The sequence below is a fragment of the Aethina tumida genome, chromosome 1, assembly GCF_024364675.1.
Source record: "Aethina tumida isolate Nest 87 chromosome 1, icAetTumi1.1, whole genome shotgun sequence".
Lineage (NCBI taxonomy): Eukaryota > Metazoa > Arthropoda > Insecta > Coleoptera > Nitidulidae > Aethina > Aethina tumida.
Window position 1 is genome coordinate 16,967,298 of NC_065435.1, and position 27,286 is coordinate 16,994,583.

The window sequence follows — 27,286 nt, forward strand, 5'->3', positions numbered from 1 at the left end:
CATTTTTTTAAAACTTTCCAGATGTTATTTTGTTTTTCTTAAAACTGTACACATCTTAGCTTTGTTTACAGATGTATTAAATAGCACTAAATACGTATACATATATATATATATATATTTATATTATCAATATTTTTACAAATGTGCATATTTCGACGTCCATTCTCATCCACGCACAAAATTCACGAAACACTGAGATCACTAATTTTTCATCATATTTACAAAAAACGTTTATCTGTTAGTCTTCAATTATCAATAATATATTACAATCATTAAAACTCATTGTAGGTTCGGTCTTTTGGCAACATGTTCTTCCTCATTGTCCGATATTATGTCGCTATTTTCATCTGTTTGATTGTCCAACACTTCTTGTTTCCTCTTCGCCGTGGCCATTTCGGCCGCGTGCTTTTTTCGCCACTTGGTACGTCTATTTTGAAACCACACCTGGAAATAAATAACACTCCATTTAATATTTTAAATTAGCCATTAATTCTTAATTTTAATAATGGTAGAACTAATAAAAAATACTAATTTTGAATTAATATGCACCTAATTATTAATTAATTATATTTATATATGGTATGTATATTTGGTCAATGATAACACATAGTTACATAGAATAATTTGTATAAATGGAAAAATATGTGTCAATATCAGCATCAGTATCGGTGTCAGTATCAGTATCAGTATCAGTGTTGAAGGGCGTGGCAACATTTAAAATTTGTAACAATTAGTATATGTAAATTACGGTGGACCCATCAAAGAATCATTCATTGATCACCGTAAACATATTAGGAAAGGGAGGAGAAATGGGCGGGACTATGAGTAAGTAAAGGGGTGCAGTGGCGACTTGTAACGCTCCGCAAAAGTGTAAAGAATCTCTGCGGGCTATATGTTTTCAGCGATTTTCGTACAACAAAATATTTTATATTAAATTTGTGAATTACACGGTATTTAAAGCTATAGTAGTGTAATAAATCATGCAAATGAGGTATTCGAGTTAATACACAGAGAAGGTAGCCTGGCTGGCTGTTACGGGCACATTGTTCGCTACTTCCACGCTGTCCTTACTTCCCGTCAATTAATTACTCTTTACCACCACACTGCTTTACTTACTCAGAAGCGCAAATATTCCATACGGTATATGGTATACTGTGGTAAGGGTACGTGCCATATTTTGTTCAAGGATAATTATCGACATTAAAACAATCCGAATCATTTCATAATTAATACTAATTTGTTTGTCCGCCAAGAAATCCGTCCAAAGGAAAGTAATTAATTATAACTACATAATTAATGAAGAGATTTTAATACAACGAAATTAATTTCTTTTTCAAGGAGATAAGACAACTGTTAATTTTTTCCCGGTAATTTATCATATTTTTTGTGCTTTATTAAGAAGGGGTGCATTTAAATAAAGTTTGGATCAGAGAAGCTTCTAAATAATGGTTTTCATTTTGGTTGTTACGTTTTAATCCCATTATTAGTTTTTACTCATTTTATCATGCCATTAAATTACCAGGGATTAAGACATAATATTTTAATCGTACATTTTATATCACTTTTCGTTTTAATACAAACAATTAAAATAAGTACGAAAATGTCGTTAAAAATTTGCCTAGAATTTTTCAATGAGTAAATAAATATAATAATAAATTTTATTTATTTCCAACAGAATTAACCTTAAATAGACACAGCAATATATACACTATTGGCTGAAAGTAGAGCAACTTTAAAAATATATAAATTGCTGTCGTCCAGTATAACAAATCTAATATAAATTTTATCAATTATGAACACGCTGTATACAAAAATATCGGTGAATATTTCTTGTGTTAAAAATAATTATGTTAGCCACAAATAAAGAAACTAAATATTCGGCTGGCAAAAAGTAGAGTAACTTTTTAATAAATATCACTAATCTCTACAAAATCGACAATAATTTTTAGTTTACAGTATACACCAAAGTAAACTGAGTTAATATAATGCGTTGTGGAAAGAAATTATCTTAAATCACAGATTGTATTATTTTTTCAATCCGATGAGATAAAAATCAATAACGCTTGATTGTAACGCGTGTTTTACAACAATCTTCAAGATTTCGTAATATAGAAGGAGGAGATAAAACTGGAAGACCAAGAAAAACCAATAGGTTTCAGGATAAACAAATTTTAGACTACTCCAAAATAAATTCTTTCCTGAGTTCCAGCAAAATAAAAGGTCTACTTGAGACACAACTTGGAATCAATGTTTCTCCATGAATCGTAAGAGATAGATTACTACAAAGCGAAAAAGCCAGCCAAAACAACGACTACTATTAGTACGGAACTTTAAATGATTGGAAACGAGCGATCTGGAGTGATGTCAAGTTTAATCTGGTTAGCACTGATGGGATTATATAAGAAAGGCGACCTATTCCTGAGAGGTTTAACCAAAAGTTTGACATATTCACTGTTAAACACGGAAACGGGTATGGTGAGAGAAATGCTGCTTCTTGAATTAAGTCTTGGCACGTTAAATCCAATGTTGGCTGGTATATAAGAACAATCAATTTTGCCATGTAATATATTGACAACACACTTTGCTGACGTCCATAGAATGTTCTTGCGCCTATAGATTGTGATCAGTGTTACCGTCGTTCAATAGATTCCAGGCTAATTTGATGGAAAGTGTAAATGGGATTCCAGACAAGATGCAGTACTTCAATTTGCTTCGTATTAGTGCAGAAAACATAGTCTGTAATGAAATTTGAGAATTTATCGATTTGCAGTTTGGTAAGACAAATACCAAGATCTTGGAAGCTGATGTAGAAACTTGCATTATTTGTGGCACAAAAGATAATTCGTTGTCAAAAAGAATGCCCAGCAATCCTTCACCACCAGCACGCTTCCATTTATGTTGTATGAAAATTTTACTGGCAATTTACGTTTGGTGTAACTTACATTTAGCTGGAGGTTATTACTCTGACACTATGTCACCAAAGTGTGTGTCAATATCATTTTATAGAATAAGGGCTTGTACAGTACTGTCAACTTAATAATATAGCTTCAAATCATCAGCATAGTCTAGATTACAGCATAAAAACAAACTCCATATATCATTGATGAATAACAGGAATAATAGGGGTCCCAAGTTAGATCACTGCGGTACACTAGAAGATGCAGTGTAAGTGTGAGATCTATAACTATCACGAAGATCAAAAGTATCAAGTTTGATCAACAGTATAGCATGGACAATAGTATCGAATACACGTGAAATGTCTGTATAAATGACGTCCATCTGACGAACTTATATCTTGAGTTATACATATCAAATTAGTGGTGGTTAGAGAAATTTTATAACGAACACTTTTTGATAAATATATAATAATAATGGATGAATAGAGGGAGAGAGAAAGAGAGAAAAGGGTAAGTATATTATTGTTAATAATTTAATGTAGGCAACTAATTATGAAATGTTAAATGATAATGGTGTTTGGTCGGAATTTAATGTTCTAATTAAAATTCCTTAATTGTATGATGTGAATATATTGATTGATTTTAGCAATAACAGTAGTGCATGTAGATTTAATAAGCTTGGATGAGAATAATTATCAGATAATTATTAGATAATGCAACTAAATTTTGCTTAATGAATGAATGTGAAATGAAAATTTTGGACATGGACGCGAGATAGGAGTTGACGTAAATCGTATATCGTATATCGAAACCGATAGAGAAAACGTGCGATAAATATTAAAATTGAAATGAAATTGGTGCGTAGCCATCAAAGAGTAATATTTACCGAATTCAATTAACTGATATATCATATATAAATTTTCCTTTATAGCGGTGACATTTGGTTATTTCGTATTGGACAGTGGCAAATTCGTCGTCCGCGCCCTATTTTAATGCTGGGACAGTATGGGAAGCCATTGCTGTCTGCCGAGCCCTCAATCCATCATCGCGTGACACATATAGAATTTTATTTTGCGGTATCGATGCATTGGCCGAAACTCACGGAACTTCGCGCTCTGCACACTCACCATCAATCCCATCCATTACCCCCACAGTCCATTGCCAGAGCCAGAGCCAGGGCCAGAGCCAGGGCCAGAACCAGGGATCAGCTCTTTACGGAATGACGCTTTGATTTATTACTAACGTTGCTAATCTATGTGACATATACATATATGTTTTGTTTTGTTTCCTTTTTTGTTTTTATTGCTCGTTGCTGGCTGAATTTCCACTTTTATTATTTCATATAAACTGGAACGTTATACGTACACACAACAATTCTAACAATTCGACCAATTCAATTTCATTCTGATAAATATCCAAAAATGCTACCTACAAATTTACTACTATTATTTTCAAATGTCGTGCGCTTTCATATTTTTAATATTTTACCTAATTTACCTAAACCCTCAAAATTATTCTTAAAAATCTTTCAAAAATTATTGAAAACTGATATTTATTAATAAAACCATTGATGAATGTTACTACAAATTATATTGGTACTGTGTAACCCAATACTAAATGTTATTATACACAGGGTGTGTCGAAAAAGAACCGTTACAGAATTCTGTGACAAATTTTACAGGTGAAAATAAATCGACTTGTCGCACATATATAAAAAATTACAGGTTGCCCCAAAAATATCTGTACTGAATTTTACCTCCAATTCTCAATTTCAAAGTAGATCTTACTTAGTATAAAAGCTGACAATTGCAGAGATACAGAATGTTAATTTCAATGGTTTACTCCAGAACCATAAATATCGATATAGTTTATAGAATGAATAATAATCACATAACATAATGAAAACAGAACAATAATTAATAAATAATACGGTTAAAATATTGAAGTTGTTAAATCATAACAAGAAAAGTATAAAAGCAACAACGTTTAACGTGAGACAAAGATAAAAGTTTTGAAAAAGCTTTTAGTGAGTGCAGATAGTGCGAAATGACGCGTGCAGTAATTGAAAGAGTATTATAACACTCGTAGTATCAGTGGGAGTGTGTAACAAATTAGGAGTGAGTAAACCTTAATTTGCAAGCGGTCTGTGGGCAGCAGCAGGACCGGTAGGGTCTTTGGGCAAAGCTGGAAGCATCGGTATAGGCATCAGAATGGGTGCACGACCGGATCAGTTAAGTTAGGGTCGGGGGATAGGGATGGCTGTTGGAGCTGCTCAATGCCCGGGAAAGGGGGTAAAGAGCGGTGGTATGAGCGTCGGGGCGGAAACGGCAACATGTACAGCTAATTACGCAGTCACTTAGCGTTAATCGATTCGGTCGCCTTACGTTCACGGTTAACGACACACTAATGACCCTACATTTACATAGAACTGTGGATTAGGCGAGATGAATCTGCGTCCCCTGCGACACTTCCAGAGACATCGATGCACGATGGACCAAAACCCTTATCTCCCAATCATTTTTACAATATTTAGCGACATTCAACCATCATCGCAGCAACTAATGTCTACGTTGTCGAGACTAGAGTCTTAACCATATATTAATCTACACCATTTTTATTTTATGACAAAAAACGACACAACCATAATAATGTATGGCAAGACTTCCCAGTCATGTATAAATAAAATTTAATATGAAAAATTTTAAAATATTGTTTGTAATTGTTAAACTATATCAAGAATTTATATTAAATACAGAAATTATTAGACTTTTTAAAATAATGGATTTATGCCACGACCAAAATCAATTTAAAAAATAAAATTATCAAATGAGGTCAGTCATGACGTATGAGAAGGCAAAAAATAATTTAATTTAATATTTAAATATTATTTGTTATATAAATTTTCAACTCCTAAATGATACATAAATAAAATATATTATCAAAATCTTTGAAAAATTGTAATTGTTAAATTATATCAAGAATTTATATTCCTCAATGAAATATAAATAAAATATATTATAAAAATTTTTGAATAATTGTTTGTAATTGTTAAATTATATCAAGAATTTATATTAAATATATAAATTAGATTTCTTAAAATAATCGATAAAATCAATTTAAAAAATATAATTATCAATATGAGGTCAGCCATGATGTATGAGAAGACAAGAAATAATTTAATTTAATACTTTTTCAACTACCCAATGAAATATAAATAAAATAATTATCAAAATCTTTGAAAATTTGTTTGAAATTGGTAAATTATACTAAGAAAATTATTTTCAATAACAACGCAGCCATGATAGATGAGAAGACAATAATTTAATTTAATAATTATATAAATGTAAATATGAATTATTTTTAAAAATGTTTGACCTTCAAAAAAACAATTTCCATTATGATACTAAGAATTTCTAGTAATTCTTAACAAGAAAATTAATTATATTAGTAAATTTTATTCGTGATTAAAGTTCAAAAATATAAGAATATCAAACCAAATCAAAGAAAAAAAAATAAACTGAAGGTGGTAGAAAGTAGAAAGTTGTATTTCAAGAAGATTAAAAATTTAACAAGACAGTATAAGTTTCCTTAATCTGGAATAGCTGTAATTTTAATTATTTGAACCCTCTGAGTTTAAGAAAAAAACAAGAGATAAGTAAAATGAGTCTTGCGTAAAATTCGACACCCGCTGCTTAGGCCATTTATATTTAGGTTTAATTAAACTTGTAACAAAGATAAAATTAATTTTTAATTTCCGGAGCTAGGTAATGAAGGTGCAGATTCTTTTAAGTAGACATTTACGTACAGCTTTACGATGATTTTCTTTAAAAACTCAAGAGTGCGCTACGAGTTTTGCTATATTCTCTAAGGGCTCCTAAGTTTAATGAATCCTGACACCAACCGTGGTTTCACGGCACTACATTTGCTCTTTATCAGGACAGGACCCCACTTATTTATATGTTTATTTTACCTTATGATGTTAAACTTTTGCTTCATTAAAAAATCACCATTTTTTGCGCCAACCGGGCAATAAAATAGTTTTTAGGGGGTCTTAAATTGCAGTTTTTTGACCCAGACTTAAAAAAAAAGGGTACCGCTGGGAAATTAAACCCCATTCATTTTCAATTATCGTTACGCTATTTTTTCTTCTAATTAAATTAATAAATAAATACTTTATGGTTCAACTAAAATGTGATAAGAAGTTTAATCACTATCCTCAAAAACTAGAGGAAATTACAATTCAGTTAAATGAAACTAATTGAAAGTATTTATTTATTTGACATTTCTAAAGCAACTACATGATTAACAATTAAATTAATACAATTAAAAATGTGTAAAAATCAGTGTAATTGTTATTTTTAATTAAGAAAATGAAATGAACCCGGTTCTGTGTTTTAAGATTATTTTTCCTTATCCGATGTTTCCCCTTAGATCTACAGACATTTCATTGCATCTTTAATGTGCAGGAGAAAGGATTGAATTCATAAAATTGTGGAATGTTGTATCATAATAGGATGACTCTCGGATTAAATAAAAATGCTAAATAAAATTTTAAAATTAATAACCGGGCGAAATACGGACTCCCCATGATTTGCTCTAAGGCTTTGATGACAAAACCTCCTCCTACGGAATTGTACACCCCCGAAAAGAATATTCGTAATTAAATTTTTTGATTTACTTCAACGACGACCTTAATTTTTCTTCTCTGTTTAATGATTTTAAAACATTTTGTTAGCGTAATAATATTTTTAATTAATTATTAATGCATATTATTGAATAAAATGTTTTATTCTAAAATTATTATTTTTTTACCTAAATCAAAATAATTTCTACTTAATTTTTTCTAAATTATAAAAATGCATAAAATTAATAATTTGAATTTATTTATTTAATCGGTATAAATATAATATAATATATAATAATTAAAAGGGAATGAAACGTGTTAGAAATAGAATATAAATAAAATATATTATCAAAATCATCGAACAATTGTTTGTAATTGTTAAATTATATCAAGAATCTCTATTAAATATAGAAATTATTAGACTTTTTAAAATAATCGATTTATACAATCAACAACACAATTTAAAAAATAAAATTATCAATATGAAGTCAGCCATGATGTATGAGAAAGTAAGAAATAATTTAATTTATTACTTGAATATTATTTGTTAATAAATTTTCAACTGCCTAATGAAATATAAATAAAATATATTTTTAATTAATGATTAATGTATATTGTTGATAACGGAATAAATTGTTTTATTCTAAAATTATTAATTTTGTACCCAAATAAAAATAATTTTAGTATATTCCAAAAAATGATTAAAAATGTATAAAATTAATAATTTGAATTTATTTAAAATGTATAAATACAATAATAAAACGTGTTAGAACAAAATGAAATTTATGTTAATAAAAAAATGGAATAATATATGTGGATAGAAATGGCTATGTTAATTTTTCAATTATAAATCTGATGGAAATATGTTCAGTGACGGACGGTTAAGTCAGAGGTATCGGAAACTGTCAACCGGGCAATTAGAGTGGGCTTCACCGCAACATATTGGCTCGTTTCAAAACGAATCCGATTAACTTTAAGTATATTGTGGGGTTAAAATAGGCCGGATCTAAATCCCCCATGAGTAATTCGGTGGTGAGGCTTGTTTCTAGTGTATGTTGGAATTAATGAAAAGCGTTCGCCGCCCGGCGTTTTGTTCACTTTACAGACGAAAAGAAAGAAGTCACTTTGTGACGATGACGTACGTTTTCGACAAGTGCAAATGTCCCCCTCTTTTGTTACACGCCGAATTTGCATTTTTATTGAATCTCTAGCCACCGAGATTTAAATATAAGCCTGGATGTTCACAAAAAATAATACATCTGATATTGAGCTTACAACCGAGCCACACCACCGCACTCGTGCCTTTTTAAATTTATTTTTTATTATTATTTTTTTAATATGAAATCTACATTTTTCTCATAATTAACCTTCAACATCTGTTCACTATTTTTGCATCATAATTTACAATTGCTATTATAATTCTTATTATATAAAATATTATTAAATGTAACCATTTAAATGATATACACGATTCCTAAAACATGTATGAAAACTGATATTTGACAGATTTCGAAATATCTCTTAAAAAGAAAAGGAAAAATTTCATCTCTTTTAAATTTCCAATAATATGGGCAACTAAAAAATTAATATCATCAAAAATATATAATTTATGATACTTTAAATTTTCTCTTGTTAAAATATAGTGATGTTTTTAGTAAATTTTGAGATACTTAATGTTATTGTTTACGAAAAGTTATGATTTATGACATTTGACAAATATACACGATATACAATACATAAAGAGTTTCATCCATCTGAATCCTGAAAGAGACAACATGAACAATAGAGATAGTAGGTCTCCCACTATGGGACGGACTTCTACTGTCTCTGTCATGCATGTTGTCTCTCTCTAAATTTAGACAGGTCAAACGCTTTTCCTACTATATATTTCGTCATAATAATAATATTAAATATTTTGAAATTTTTTATAAATAACAAGAAATAATTTTTAGGTAAGTATTACATAAAATGCATTTAATATAACCTAAAATATAAAAAAATATTAAATGTAACTATTTAAATGATTTGAAATATATACACGGTATCCCAAATTAATTTATTTTGACTACCAAGAGCATTTCTGGATCAGACAAAATATTTTGATGTCTGTGACTATTCCTAAAACGTATAGGGAAACTGATATTTGCGAGATTTTGAAATATCACTAATTCTTTTTAATTTTTTTTTTCTCACTTTTTGAAAACCCTTCAGTAATAAAAAAAATTCATTTTTATTTCTAAATTTCTAATAATATAGGCAACTAATAAAATTTGTCTTTAAAATACATAATTTATGATACTTTAAATAATCTCTAGTTGAATTTCGAGATATTTAATGTTATTGTTTACGAAAAATTTTGATTTATGATATTTGATAAAAATACACACTTTATATAATAATATTAATGTGAGGGAAGCATTTAGTGAAAGAAGTTCAATTAAATGGATTTATTACACTTATTCGAAATGTTAAATGTCAATTTTCAAAAATACTTCAGAAGACAATCAGTCTTTTTTATTTGACCTGAAAATATTTGAAATATATCTAAAATCAATAAATTTGGGACACCCTGTATATAGTTTTAATTACTTCACTATAAGCATTTATACATAGAAATGTAAAAGAAGTTCAATGAAACAATGATTTGAAATATGTTAAACACTTAGAAATGTATATGAAATTGTTTTGTATAAATAAAAAAATATATATTTCTCGTGATCATAATGGAAGCAAATAAATATTTCATTTGATAAATAGTTAAACAGTAGTTTTGATATGGCCCTATCAATCTCCGTGTAGACGCGTCTTTGGTAGAAAATCTTTATTTTTCGCATTGAATTTCACCCCACGATATCAATCAGATTGGGAAACCAAATAAGTTTGACGATGTTTGTTATAAACAAGTGCTGGCTGGCGTTCCCGCTGAGCTCTTGCTCTAATTCAATTTGTCAGGAGATTATATAGCAACGCCACACACCCTCCTTAAACAATTCATCATACAAGGGCTGCAGCCAGCCCATTGACACAGGGCTACAGGGGTATCTAATATTCTATTCTATTTTACTAACTCTAAATGTCCCCGATATATATCTCACATAATATAATACAATTACACAGGCATCTAATCAAAACAGGGAGGAGATATTTGGTTATACAAAAGCATCATTAAAATATGACAACAGTTCACTTTAACCCTTAAAGATAATTATATTCCAAAGCTGTGGGGTACACATGAACGCTTCCTCGTTACTCGTTACTCGATATTCGTTTAATCATTTATCCTTTATTAATAAAAAAATGAGCACTTTCCACACAAGGACACTAAACACATCTGGTATATCAAGCCGTTTTAACATATCGTATCGTTATTACATATTAGTATGGTATTGTGTTAATAATTTATATTTAGATTTAACCCATTATTCTTGCCTATTAAGCTGTGAGTCTAACGGATGACATTACATAATCGAAATACCACCTGAACCGATCCAATAATTTGTTTTTCGGTTTCCTAAAAAGAAACTTCCCAACAACAAACACATATCTTTGTTCATCGGATCTTTGACGCACCGTAAAGCACAATTTTTATTAAATGTTGTTTAAGACGAACTTACCTTTACTTGTGATTCTGTCATCCCCAGGGCGTACGCCAACTTCGCCCTCTCGGGGCCTGCCAGATATTTGGTTTGTTCAAATGTCTTTTCTAATGCGAAGATTTGTTGTCCGGAGAATGTGGGCCTCGTATGTTTCTTCTTTGCGTCCTTGTCAACACCCATTCCGCCCATGTTGTTTTGATTAACTGGAAAGAACAAACGATTTATTCAATCAACTAGCATGATATAAAATGTGAAATGATGAAACGATTAATTTTATTAAAAAATAAAATGCTGTTTATACAGAATTTAAAGCACATGGCTTCCAATTTTGTATTGTTAGTCAATGCTTTTATGCTTGTAAGATTCTAAAGTGAGCCTTACCAGATGCCTTTATAATAATCTATATATGCTGACAACGTTGGATACGGTATACGATAGCCCCCGAGGGAGACATAAGCCTCCGTACAAATTCAATAATACATCCATAGTCTTGTTCCGGTCGTTTTATAGAAACGTTTCGATATAGAATATATATTCGCTCTTGAAACATTCGATGAAGCCAAACCGTCCTCTTAAATGATCTTTTCTATATTGTCGAAAATAGTGAACACGTGAACACGTTCTTTTAAATCAGAATAACTTCACATTACATCGATTGATCAATATATTTTTTACTCTTAATATTATTAACAATAACATAACTTTTATTGTTTTGTATTCTATATATAATTTTTAATACACATATGCAGTGTAAGATGAAAACATCACTGCCGTCTTTGATTATAACTCCATTTTAATGAATATTGACTCAAGTAAAACAAAACAAATCATGGAATAAAATATGAAAATTATTACATAGAGTTCGGTGCTTGTTAGTCCTGTTAAGTGTGTCTTATTTGCACTAAGAAAATATTCTGAATTGAACTTTTGTGTCTCAATGGCATAAAATTTAAATTATTTTTCAAAAGTTTAACTGAACACTGATGGCTTAAGTCAAAATTTTATATTCTAAGACATTATGACGTTTATTTTCTAAAACTTACTATAACTTTTTTATCTTTTAAATCAGAATAACTGCTTCAATTCAGATAATATTCAACACTTATTTTATTTTTAAAAACAAACTACAAGTATTGATCAATACATCCTTATTCTTAATAAAATCAATAATAATATAACTTTTATTGTTTTGTATTCTATATATAATTTTTAATACACATATGCAGTGTAAGATGAAAACATCACTGCCGTCTTTGATTATAACTCCATTTTAATGAATATTGACTCAAGTAAAACAAAACAAATCATGGAATAAAATATGAAAATTATTACATAGAGTTTGGTGCTTATTAGTCTTGTTAAGTGTGTCTTGTTTGCACTAAGAAAATATTCTGAATTGAACTTTTGTGCCCCAATGGTATAAAATTTAAATTATTTTTCAAAAGTTTAACTGAAATCTGATGGCTTACGTCAAAATTTTATATTCTAACACATTATGATGTTTATTTTCTAAAATTTACTATAACTTTTTTATCTTTTAAATCAGAATAACTGCTTCAATTCAGATAATCTTCAACACTTATTTTATTTTTCAAAACATACTACACGTATTGATCAATACATCCTTACTCTTAATAATATTAATAATAATATAACTTTTATTGTTTTGTATTCTAGATATAGTTTTTAATACACATATACAGTTTAAGATGAAAACATCATTACTGCTTTTGATTTATAACTCTATTTTAATGAATATTAACTCATGTAAAACAAAACAAACCATGGAATAAAATATAAAAATATTACATAGTTTGGTGCTTGACAGTCTTGTTTGCACTAAGAAAATTCTCTGAATTGAAATTTTGTGCCTCAATTGCATTAAAATTTAAATTATTTTTCAAAAGTTTAACTGGACACTGATAGCTTATGTCAAAATTTTATATTCTAGACATTTTGACTTTTATTTTCCAAAATTTACGCTAACAAAAAGAAAAAATTCTTATAAAAATCTCAATATTTCTAAATTTACCAGAAGTATTGTTATACAGTAGTGGTCATTTAACAACATTTAATATTAAAAATTTTCAAACAAATAAATTTTATTAAACAAAATGATGATAAATATTAAAGAGTAAACATATCAGTCAATATCCCGGTTGTCATAAAAAAATTTTATAGAACATTTTAAAATATTTTTCAACACTCTCGTAAATATACAAGAGAGTTGAGAAAGACATAAAATTTCATAGTTGTTTCTCTATAAACCGATTGTTTCACAAACAGTAAAAAGAATTCAATAGTCAACCAATGGAAAATATGAAGGAAACGAAAATGTGAGTAGAATATAAAATAAAGTTGGAAAATCAGGAGAATTTATTTTATCTCTTTTCCTCAACACATGTTGTATGTAATCTGTTGACAAACGCATATCGTACATCGTACATCGTACACTTCTATGAAATCTTGCAGATTTATATTAGCTGAATAGGCAAAGTGATGACTATTATTATCTCCCTGTCTGTCTTATCAAAACCTCACTAAACTTGATTACATATATTCTAACGTAGACATAATCATAATAATAATGATTAATATATAAATATTTAGTAATATTTGAAGAAAGAAAATGTTGAAATAGATTAGAGGAAGCAATGAAGGAATGAAGGAAGGTATTATAGACATTAGCGAGTGATAATAAAATATAAAAGTTACAAATGAAGGGAGCGGGGGCGGAAAAGTAAAGTAGGAGAGAACAAGTAAAAGGGAGTAAAGGGAAATTGTTATCATCACGTAAAATCCATCTTCCGTATCGGCGGAAGTGTTGTGCGTGTCGTGTAGAACAAGCCTCACCATTGTAGCAGTGTTTCTGCGGTCGACGAAGGCGTATCCTAGCAACGGGAAGCTGCGAATGGGGTGGGGGCATGCTGTACACCGATCTAGCAAGCTGTTCTAAGCAAGACACCCCGTTAGAATAATTATATCTCCAGATAACAGAATCATGAGATTATCCACTTTCGTATTGCTCCATCTCGCTTATCTTTATGCTAACACACTCTTACATGTAACAGTTATGTTCGTAATATGTTATCCTTCTCGTTATATGAATAATTATCTGATTAACTTTAAAGATCTCATCAACTTTCTCTCTACCCTTTCTATATTTCTATATTTCTATATTTCTATACCACATACAAATAAATTACTATATGGTACTGAACTTTTTCGTCCATTTGTATTTCATTGCTTCAACAACAATTTGAATCAACAGATCTTAATCAATCAATAAAAAAAATGGCGACTTACTATTTATTATTATTAATAAATGTGTACGTTAATATTAATAGTTGATTTTTAATTACGGTCATTAGTTAATTGTACATACATATGTAGGTAATCTAATTTTTTCCGTCATAAGAAATTTAACAGAGCTTTCCCTAATTGTGCACTTAGCAGCACGTGCACATTGTCTCGGTGTTTAACCATATAAAATGGGGGAGGAAATTATGTGATTTATTTCATGTTTAATGCTCCTAAACTTCCCTGTTTAAATTAATTTTATTACTCTCTCCTTGATTTTTCCCTTTCATTTGAATATTTTTTTCGTGTAAGTATGTGTTATTAAATATTTTATTTTATTAATTAAATCAGATTTATATGGAATAATGTACACATTATTTAATATCAGAAAACAAAGGAATTTGTTATTTTATATAAGTCTTATATACAAAAAATTAAATAAAAAAATTACTATATTTTTTTGAGAATCTGTAAAATGTCGGTTTTCATAAATATTTCAGAAACTAACTAACCAACTAACTGATTTGGATACACAAAAAGAATTCAAATACAACCAATTTATATAATTTTGTAAATGTGATAAACTTTACTGTTAATTAAAACTGTTTTTAATTAATTTTATTACTCTCTCCTTGATTTTTCCCTTTCATTTGAATATTTTTTTTTAGTGTGAGTATATGTTATTAAATATTTTATTTTATTAATTAAATTAGATTTATATGGAATAACAGAAAACAAATGAATTTGTTATTTTATACAGAAGTCTTATATAATTATAACTTATATTTTCTAATGGTGAATAAGGAAATACTTTCAAATTTTTTACTGAATTCTAGCTCTTCTAGTTATAAAAGGAGTTGTTTTTTGTTAGGATGTTGTCTTATTGTATTTTCAATTGTTTGTTGTGGTGTATGTGGTGTTAATTATTGTGTATTATTTAATAAAATAATATAAACATCACTAAGAAATTGTTACTAGTATACTAGTATATTTGAAGCATATTTGAATGTGGTATTTTTTGACAAACCAAATCAGCCCTTAAAAATTTATGACAAAAAAGGCAAAAAAAAAACAGAGAATACTGAAATATATTTTTTAAACTAACAAATTAATAAGTAAATCTTTTTATGAAATCAAAAATGTACTATTAAATTGGTTTGCAAACAAATTATTCGTGACTAATTAGTTGTAAATTAGTTAAAAACCAAAAATAAATTTGTAGGAATAATGTTAAAAAATAAAAAATGAGTAATTTAAAATAATTTATATATACCTACGTAGATGCAAACACAAACACATTATGTAGCATAATTATACATATATCGAATAATATTAACATTCCGGCAATATTAATTTATTGGATAAAACAATGTCAATAAACAATAATAATTATTGTTATGAAATCAATAAAATAAAAGAGTAATATTTAACGCAAACACTAATAATTCATTAATGTATATGCAGAGACTTCAGAGGTATACCTCTACATTGTAATTATTTATAATCTCAACATATGTTAAACTGATACCATGAGAAATTTTATTACTCAGCACAACAATTTGATAAATAAAACCACACCACACCGTACCACCACATATTACAATATATATTATACCTCATACTACATTGTTTATTATTATATTTATTAAATTTTACATAATTATAGATAAATGTAATAAAACAACTGTAAAGCTGCAATACGATACATGAGCACAGATTGATATGATGAAATGGCTTAAACCTGAAAGGGTACTTTTATGATTTCAATTAAAAGATACGCAGATACGCACAAATGGTCGCTTTAATCCATAAACTGGTGACAGAGTGAGATATTCACCACTTAAAATTGAAACCTGTCATTGGTACGTTTTAAAACAAATTAAATTTAATTTACTCACGCCGGATTTAAAATTAATTAAAACACATATGTGGAGTTTTGAGCATCTTTAATTACTTTTTAGACACGAACAGACCAAATTAAATGCATTGTGTAAATTTAAAACAATTACATCAAATTATAAAGAAGAGAGATGAATAGGGTCAGAGTAGTGAGAAGTAAAATGGACATTTGCAAACAGCTGAAAGCAGTAAAAGTTAGTAAAATGGCCGTATAGTAGTATGACAGAGCATTAAATGAAGGAGCAATGAACAACTAATTCAGTAGCAGGGTCTTCAATTAACGAAGCAGAAGTTACAACAGCATATACCCAGGAAATGTCATCATAGAGACCATGTTAGTTATTACACCAGGCATACTTCAAATAACTGTTTATTATAAACGTAAGACACAAACTTGTCTTAATTAAATTTATATACGGAATATACCACTTCTCTTTGTTTACAAATTACTATTCTACATCTCAATTCACCCTTATTTCCTTTAGAACCCTTTTACTCTTTAACCCCATATTATTATTCATCTTTTTAAATGGGTTCCTTCATTTTATTTTACTATTACAACATGGCTTAATTTAATACTTACTTGCACCTAAAATTATTAAATAAATTAATTAAATTCCATAAAAAATTACTGAAAAATGTATCTTTCCATCCAAGTGATTTTCGATGGCAACTTCTAGTCTTTTAAATATCTAGATGAACGGGGTTGGCTTTAATGATGGCACATTTTAATTTTTTTTAACAGCTGTACACCAATTGGATTAAATGGGGTTGCTGTACCTCAGAACGCCCCAACTTTTTTGTGCCTACGATTATGTTTCCAAACCGAACGTTTAGTTCTCTAAGCTCTTTTGGTTTTGTAAATTTATAATTTGAACTCTGAAAAAAATTCAACTTGACTTTTATCAAAACACCCTAGATTTTTTAAGTAATAAAGCTGTTTTTATTAAATCATTTTGTATGTAAATCATTAATTTTAAATACCTCATACAACAATGCACTAATTCATTGCAATAACATAGGTATATCCAGAAGTATGATGTGATCAATACAGACACTTAAAATTATTGTAATATGTAATAAAAAAACAAACATGGCAGACTACTATCAGTACACTGAAAAATAAGCATTATTTTTATATTCTTGGTAAAATCATTGTTAATTTCCATTTTATGTATAAGGAATATTCTATAATATCCAATTTAATTGTGCAAAAACATACGTGGTTTTCTATGGATAATAAAAATTTTAAGATGCCCAAAATGAAACATAAGTAACGAACACTCTGTATAAAATTAAATTAAAAACTGCCAATCTGTCAAAATTTTTGTAAAAAATATACATCTCAAAAACTATTGGGTAGAATTTATAAATCCAAAAGTATACAAGGTATCATTGAAAATAACAAAGTTTATGTCAATTCTAACGAAACAGGAATTGTTTAAAATAAATTAGAAAGGAGTTCAAGTCAAGTTGTAATTGATTTAAAAATTCAAACGTCCATTTCTATTTCTGTTCTCCAAAAATTTCTTATAAATTAGGTGAATCACCCTCTATAATATATAATTTTATATAATTAATTGTATATGAAACTTAAGAATAAATTAAATATTTTACCTTTTAAAAATTTTAATTAATGAATTAACATAATAATGGTTTAAGAGGCCCTAAATGAAACGTAAGTAGCCAACACTTTGTAAAAAATAAAATTGAAAACCACCAATCTATCAAAATTTTTGGTTAAAAACTAACGACTCAAAAACTGTTGGGATTAAGTATAGCTATTTTATCTGCAATTACATTTAGAATTTATAAATCCAAAAATATACCGAGTATTTCATTGAAAATAAAGTTTATGTCAATTATGGCGAAACGGCAATGAAATTTTGTTCAAAATAAATTATAAAGGTGGTTCAAGTCAATTTGACAACAAATCTATAAAAATTTCAAACCTTTTGTCTATTCTATTTTTCTTCTCCAAACATTTCTTATGAATAAATTAGGTAAATCACCCTGCATAATATATAATTTTATATAATTAATAATATATAAAGCTTAATAATAAATTAGATATTTTACGTTTTAAAAATTTTAATTTTTGAATTAATATAATATGTGATATAATATAATGTTATTTCAAATTTACTAATAAATTAAGTATGAGTTAATTAAATAAAATGAATGTAATTATTTATAAAATACAAAAATATTTATTAATAATACAGGAAGTATGAGTAGAATAATAATTGCCAGTGCAAATTCAATTCATTCGTTTAAAATATTTCGTAAACATCAAAAATTGCTACTTTATCCCTTCTCCTCTCCAAAACAGCGATTCTAAGATCGTCTCTGTTTCTCTCTAACTCACATAAAATGTATCACTTTTTCTTTTACTCTTGCGGGGAATAGAAAGCTTCCAACTTGTCATAAGTACACTTTAAAAAATTAAAATTAACCTGTATATAAATAAAAAGTAAGTTACAAAAACTTTGATCATAGAGAAGAATATGTGTTAAAGTAATCTAAAGGGATGAGAAGAGAGATGGATAATAAAAATAATAATAATAATAATTGAGAGAATAAAGAGATAATTGTTATCAAAAACAATGAAATATGTATACTAATAATAGTGTATAAAATAATGTGAATGTGAATGTTAGTTTGAAATTGAACGTGACATATGCCTTTCTTCATTAGCAACTTGATTAGGCGATATCAATACTAATTTTGTTATCGCATAAAGAGGCACATATGTTTGTAGCATTATTACATCATATATCACAATATACAACTAGAGGTGATTGCGGCCAGTCTAACAGAGCGAGCTGAGGCTCAAATCCCCACCCCCTCAATTTTAGCACTGCTCTAGCCTCGGCTACGTAATGACCAGTGACGTATGTGTTATTTGTTAGGCGCCATCTGGTTGTAGCGTTATTAACTTGGCAAATCAAACAAGCTGAGACATTAATTACCAGGATCTGATAGCTGTCGTCCAATTTCAAAGCTTGTTTTCATACATATCATAATATTTTATACTTGCCAATACCCTATGCAAATCAGACGTAAATAACTAGATTTTGAGTTCTACTCGAACCAGGGATTTGGATTATCGCCGCTCGTCGCTCGCCGCTCGCAGCTTTTTTCCACACTTCCATCTGCAAGATTAAAATACTCAAATGTTCATTAATATATCAAAAGCTGTATGTCCTTTTTTCTCCACTCCTCGACTTTTCCTCTACTTTACTTAACTCTTAAATCTTCCCCCACTCCTACTTATGGTACTGCCACCTCTTAATAATTTTGTGATAGAATTAGAAAATAATATATACAGGGTGTCCCCTAATAAATGTGTAAAAATTATTTTTCATTTCTGAACTAAATAAATATTTTAATATTTCAGATTTTCAGATGCTTTTAAAATTGAAATGCTTAGTTATACGAGGTGTTCTAAATTGATTAATTTCAGCGGTTCGGAGGACATTCATATTAGATAGAGACTGTCCAGAACTCACTTTTTAAAACTTTGAAATATCCGACATTTCAAAAATATCAACTAAAAATGACATTTGACTGTGTAATAACTGTTTTTCCGTATCTTAAAAAATATACCTCTATATTCTAATATATTTTAATATGTGCAAGTTATTAAATACTCTTTAATTAACACAATTTCTAGGAAATTTCAAGATATTTAATGTTGAATTCTATAAAATATATCAAAAAATAATATCTTTTTGAAGGTGACTGTTTTGCTGTAGTCATATTTTCACATCATTCATAATTTTAAAATTATAAATCACAAAAATATGCGAATTATCTTAAATTTACCAGAAATATTGTTAAAGCTTATCAAAAATTGTTTACAGTACGACAAATTATATTTTAAGAACAACTTCTATTATGATTTCTGTTTAAAATGAAAAAATTGAACATATCTCGAAATTTTAACTAAATACATATATGTTTCTAAGATATGTACATATGTACATACGTAGATACAGAGTGTTTCACTACTTATCCGACAAACTTTAACTATATATGCACTCTTATATAACAAGTTGATTTTTGATAAAAAGTGTCATAAAAGTCCAAGAAAAAAAAGATAAAAAAATAATATAGTTTTATCTATAGTGTTTCACACCAGGGTTGAAAATAATGGGGACGTGTATCGTACCTAAAACAGCCAAAAGAGAGAACATTTGAACTAGTACGCCAAAATTGGATTCGACGAGCCCAAGCTTGCGTTCAAATCAATGGAAACACTTTTGAACCGTTTGATCCGGCTGAATTTTGGGAGAGAAATCTTGCACGACAGAGACAGTAAAAGTCTGCAAATTTTTTACTTTCTCTGTCATAATTGATGTTTCTCTCAAAATTCAGTATAATCAGAGGGTTTCCAATCGATATATAATACTTAAAAAAGTACTCGTAGTATAATAATATAATATACATATACAACAATATTAATTATCTCAACATTTACCAAATAAATACTTTTCTAAGTGAAAAAAAACATTTGTAAAAACATATTAAGATTTATCACAAACTAATTATTTAAAATTTCAATTGAAAATATATTTTATATATTATATGTACTAATCCTATAATTTTAATTATCAGATGTACAAGACTAATTTTAACTAAATTTAATAAACAATAATTTTTAAAGAAATATTAATGTAACACATTAAGAGATAATATTAATTTCATCTAAAAAATATTGGCATAAATTGAAATATTTGTTTGCATTATACAGGGTGTTTCGCAATTTATTCGGCACATTTTGTACATTAAATTAATAATAATAATAATTATATACAGGGTGTTTTAACCACTTACTCACTGTTGCATAAGTATCATATATCTTTTCTTTTTAAATGGACCTTGTATATAAAATAAAAATTGGAATAACTAAGTACATACTTTGATATTCGAGTAGTATAAAAAATATCTATATTTTCGAAAAGTAGTGAACCCCATATTTATTTCTAAATATCTGAAATGAATATTTTTATAATAAGAATATCTCTAATATATAAAAATAAAAAATAAATAAATGCTGTATAAAGTTCCACTGAACTGAAATTTGAAATTTTATAAATCATTTATAAAATGCGAATTTTTCGTCCAATACTAGTTTATTTTGTTTTATTTTTATTTGAAACATTTTACGTCAAAAATATTATATTATGTTTTTTATAAACACTCAAAAGTATATTTATACTTTATCAAGTTTTCTCAGTATTAATTATAATTTTATATATAATTTCATTCTTATTATATATTGTCAAAAGCCATTAAAATTATTTTTCATTTGTTTCTAGATGGAATCCCTTAAATATTTTAAAATAAATCAATTTTTTTTTTAAGTATTTTTCTAAAAATATTAATATTATCCCGTTTTTTTAATTTTTTTTTAATGGACTTCTTATGTAGCAGTGAGTATGTGGTTAAAATTGTATATAAAATAAAAATTGGAATAATTAATACTTTGAGTAGTATAAAAAATATATTTTCGAAAAGTGGAGAATCCCATATTTATTTCTAAATATCTGAAATAAATTTTCTTATAATATGAAAAACTCTAATATATAAAAACAAAAAATAAATGAAGAAGTAATGCTGAATAAATGCTATATAAAGTTCCACTGAACTGAAATTTAAAATTTTATAAACCATTTATAAAATCCATCCAGTATTTCGTTCAATACTAGTTTATTTTGTTTTATTTGAAACATTTTACGTCAAAAATATTATATTCTGTTTTTTATAAACACTTAAAAGTACCATATATTTATTTTTTTCTTAGTAATCATTATAATTTTATATATTTATCTCATTCTTATTATATATTGTCGAATAGCCATTAAAATTATTTTTCATTTAGTTCTAGATAAATCCCCTAAATATGGTATTTTAAAATAAATCAATTTGTTGTCCGAGCATTTTTATAAAATTATTAATATTATTTAAAATGAGTACTGTAAGTGTTTCAATACTTTTAAACAGAGTTTGTTTTATTCGATATTGATATTATACAATAGTATTAAACAGATATCCGAATATTTTCACTCATTTATCTTATTATAATTTATCCAAGGTTTATAAATCACAAAACTATATTCAGTCAAAATGAATAAAATTCAAGTTGTATAAAATTTAGAAATAATTACATTAATCATATTTTTTTTATTATTAGAATAAAGATAAGTGAAGGACACATTTATATTTAGAGATCGTTTTCCGATATCAAATATATTGTTTATATTGGCATAGGAAAGTAAACAGAGAGATTAATTTTTGGTATACCACCTACTTATTGTTTGTGAGGTGTTGAAGCAAACAATCAAGATCAACAATTGGTTTGTAGTATGGATAGCCGTGTTTACGATGGTTATTATGGTCGAATAGGTAAACTCAATGAGAACGTGGAGTCATCAACATTCTAGTCTGTCCGTAGACGCACTATTAACAGCAAGATATCGTCATATACATACACAGATACACACATACACATATACACACATATTCGCTACGGAATACATATGTATCATACGATTTTAGCGATACTATGATACTGTTCCATCGTTCGTTCTATGTACCGTTGTTGACGTACATTATTACCACCGTTGTGTTATAATCACTTATTAAGTTCGGGACACACGCACACGGACACGCACATGTTCACACGGCCGTTCCCTGCTTTAAAAACAAAAAAACTAAACCAAAACCTTCTTTCCAAGTGCCGTAGGCAAAAGTTCAGTCTCATTGTATTTTTTAGAGACACATAAAAGGAATTGTAAACGTGAAACAACAAATTTGTTTTTGTTTTCTCAACGGGGGGACATAGAAATATTTTTCATCTTTCTGAATAAAACATAAGTGTTGTTTTAAACAACTAAAATTACATTTTTAATTAGCTAATTTAATGTATTTATTTTTCAGTACAAGTAACAAGTACTCTAAAGAAATTTGTGTGATAAACAAAATAATTTTAAATATTTTGTGGGTAGTGTTGTAATGATTGTAAGCTGCGCAAGTTTAATGTCTTTTCCCGCCGGCAAAACGTTTTACTCGTAATGTTTCTATCGCCCTGGCCGGAACTATTGTTTGATCATTTAGTTTTGCCTTCTATTAATCTGTTAATGAACCCATAAAATCATTATTTCTATTTGCCTCTCCCAACTGATGTAAAATTATTTCTTTTTCAATCTCTATTATTATTTATTTATAATAAATACTACTCTGTATAATAAATTAATATAATTAAATTTCTTTATTAATATTGAAAGTAAAAGTAATTTTTTGTTATAACCAAAGTAAAAGCTTTATTTTTTATATAAATTATGCTCCTATCTACTTTAATTCGTTCTATCTCAATATAACTGACGTAACTGGAGCTTATGAGGTCAACCACTAATAATATCCTCTCACTATTCCAAACAATATACCTCATACCTTGTTTTATATTTATATTCTCTTTAACTGATGTAAAATTTCTTTTCAGTCTCTATTATTATTTATTGAAAATTAGACATATATTTTTTAAAGAAATAGTTTACCTCCTCTAATTTGATACCTTGTTTATTAATATTCAAACTAAAACTAACTTTTTGTTATTACAAAAGTCTAAGCTTTATTATTTAGATAAATTATTAATCTGTTAATGAAGCCATAAAATCATTATTTCTATTATTTGAAATTTGATGGTAAATATGGTAGTATGCTTAAAAATTATTATTTGTGCAGTGCAGATGATGTTCAAAGAAAATTTCTACACCCATGCACATAATTTTAACATACGATTTGGCTCTTCATCTTCTCTTAGGTACTTAGGAATTGATCGGTTTATTCAGAAATCACAGAGCGAGTTTGTGACGGGTAAAATTTGAATGAAAAAAAACTTACGTGTACAGGATCTGTCTCTCTGTGTGAAGGGTCCAAGTCCGGGCAGTGTGGGCCAATAAATCCCTCCGGCGCCCAGCTCGACCGGAGGCTTGTTCATGGTGTTGGCGTGATGATGGAACAGTGCGGCCGCAAAATTAAATCTACGAAAGCTCGGATTCGAAGCCGTTTGGGCACTGTTCGACGCCATGCCCAGCGTGTTCTGCGGAAAGCCAAGATTGTGCGGAAAGTGCAACGGGCCGGTTGTGATTTGTGACGGCCTGGACAGTATATGATCGATGCCGTGCGGATTGGCGCCCTGCGAGCTGTTGCTGTTGCTGGTGGCACCAAGTGGACTCCGGGACGTCAGGCCGGAGCGTTCTACGTGCAAACTTGTACGCTCCAGCAGCACGTCGGTCTCGTTCTTCTCTTGGGCCCGGTGATGGGTCTGGTGCTGTTTCATCTCGGTCATCGAGTGGAGCGCGGCCAGCGGTGCGGTCAGCATGTTGCGGTGCTCTATGTTGAAGAAGCTCAGGTTGGGTTGATTGAAATCGATCATTTTCGGTTCGGATGGTGGAGGTGTTACGGATGCCTCCGACCGGTCACTAGACGCATCGCTGTGTTGCGTCATTGCTATTGGAGACGCCGTGATTGCGGCTTTAAGACGCGAACTAGCCGCGTCCTCACTTCCCGATTGATTATGTCCTTCGAGTCCAAGTCGAGGAAACGTCTCACAATTGTAACACGTGTCCGGCACTACACATCACAAAGTCACTGCTGGTCGGAATTGAATCAATTAATTAATTAATAATTGATGGCATCAAAGAGTCCGTGTTTCCGTCCGTCCGAGTATGTATGTATGTAGAGTAAAGAGTAGAGAGTAGAGAGGCGACGCTGTGATCCGCTTAGCGCTTAGGATAGGATCGGAATCGTTTGGGATGTTTCGAGGTGAGCGCGAAGAGAGTCTAGGTGGGCGGTGTCCAAGCTACGTTACGATACCAAGGTGAGATGACGACGGCGGGAGTGGGGATGTCTATGAACTGTTACTATACTGCATGTTAAATATGTGCTACTGTTAAGCTCATTACGTTGGCCCCTGTAACACTTACCAATTCGGTTTGGCCGCTCTCGTTTGCCTGTGCGTGTCGCCTGGCTGCGTGACTGCACTCGGCTCTATTTTTAAAAGAGATTAATGCATTTTTCATTGGCGGGAAGGAGGACCGACACCGTTGGGCCCGCACGCCGATTGGTCGCGGCCTGTTTTTCAGGCAACGCCCGCCATTGGCTGAAAGACCGCCCTAACCCCACTCCGATGCCGACTCATTCGTATTATCGCACTATACATGGAACTCAATCTGTAAGAAGCTATTTTACTAGCATAAACATGTTAGCGGTGGAGTCGAGCTTAGGCCACGCTACCTCTCTACTTCAATTCGCTTTACCTCTAAATCATTCGCCTAACTGCTACTTTATAAGGGTGACCAACAATAATACCCTCTCGTTATTTTAATCATTATTACCTTACTACTTGTTTTATATTTAGAATTATTTCTTTTTCGCCATCTATTATTACCTATTATTGATCTTTGAAATTATGTATGCACCCAATAAGAAAGCCTTTAATTATTCTAATTTTGTGACTTCTTTAATAATAGTGACACTAAAATAATTTTTTATTATTTTCGAAATATGTTTTTTTAATTAATTCACTCTACCTCACTACTACAATTTGTTCTATCTCTATGTCATTGACATATATATTTTGTACATTTTTATTAATGTTGAAACTATTTTTTTGTGATTATCAAAGCAGAAGCTTTGTTTTTTAGATAAATTATGCTACCTCTCCACTTTAATTCCTTCTATCTCTTTATCGTTGACGTAACTGGAGCTTTATGAGGTCGACCACTAAAAATAACTTTTCACTATTTCAAAGAATATACCTTAAACTTTATTTTATATATATATATTTATATATATACTCTCCTTATTTCTTTTTAGTCTCTATTATTATTTATTGATAATTAAACTCTATAATAAATTAAAATAATTTAACTTCTTTATTAATATTCAAAATAAAAATAACTTTTTATTATTACCAAAGTAAAAGCTTTATTTTTCAGATACATTATGCTCGTCTCTACTTTAATTCGTTCTACCTCAATAAAACTGACGTAACTGGAGCTTATGAGGTCAACCTCTAATAATATACTCTCACTATTCCATACAATTTACCTTATACCTTGTTTTATATTTATATTCTCTTTAAATAATGTAAAATTATTTTTTTTCAGTCTCTATTAATATTTATTGATAATTAAACTCTTTATAATAAATTAATATAATTAAACTTGTTTATTGATATTGAAAATAAAAATAACTTTTTATTATTACCAAAGTAAAAGCTTTATTTTTTAGATACATTATGCTCCTCTCTACTTTAATTCGTTCTACCTCAATAAAACTGACGTAACTGGAGCTTATGAGGTCAACCTCTAATAATATACTCTCCCTATTCCAAAAAATATACTTTATACCTTGTTTAATATTTATATTCTCTTCAACTGATGTAAAATTATTTCTTTTTCAGTCTCTATTAATAATTATTAACAATTAATCTCTTTATAATAAATTAATACAATTAAACTTGTTTATTAATATTGAAAATAAAAATAACGTTTTATTATTACCAAAGTAAAAGCTTTATTTTTTAGATAAATTATGCTCCTCTCTACTTTAATTCGTTCTACCTCAATAAAACTGACGTAACTGGAACTTATGAGGTCAACCTCTAATAATATTCTCTCACTATTCCATACAATTTACCTTATACCTTGTTTTATATTTATATTCTCTTCAACTGATGTAAAATTATTTCTTTTTCAGTCTCTATTAATATTTATTGATAATTAAACTCTTTATAATAAATTAATATAAGTAAACTTGTTTATTAATATTGAAAATAAAAATAACTTTTTATTATTACCAAAGTAAAAGCTTCATTTTTTAGATAAATTATGCTCCTCTCTACTTTAATTCGTTCTACCTCAATAAAACTGACGTAAGTGGAGCTTATGAGGTCAATC

The 27,286-nt window shown here is 28.9% G+C and overlaps 1 protein-coding gene across 1 annotated transcript; it reads right to left on the bottom strand.

Annotated features, from left to right (window-relative positions):
• Positions 1 to 7: 7 nt before the first annotated feature.
• On the bottom strand, positions 8 to 24,855 carry LOC109598309 (homeobox protein Nkx-6.2). Its single transcript, XM_049970661.1, has 3 exons — positions 24,225 to 24,855; positions 11,136 to 11,320; positions 8 to 444 (listed from the first exon to the last, which is right to left on the bottom strand). Exons 1-3 carry the CDS (start codon positions 24,829 to 24,831, stop codon positions 280 to 282), a joined length of 957 nt encoding a protein of 318 aa, XP_049826618.1. The 5' UTR covers positions 24,832 to 24,855; the 3' UTR covers positions 8 to 279.
• Between the last annotated feature and the right edge of the window lie 2,431 nt (positions 24,856 to 27,286).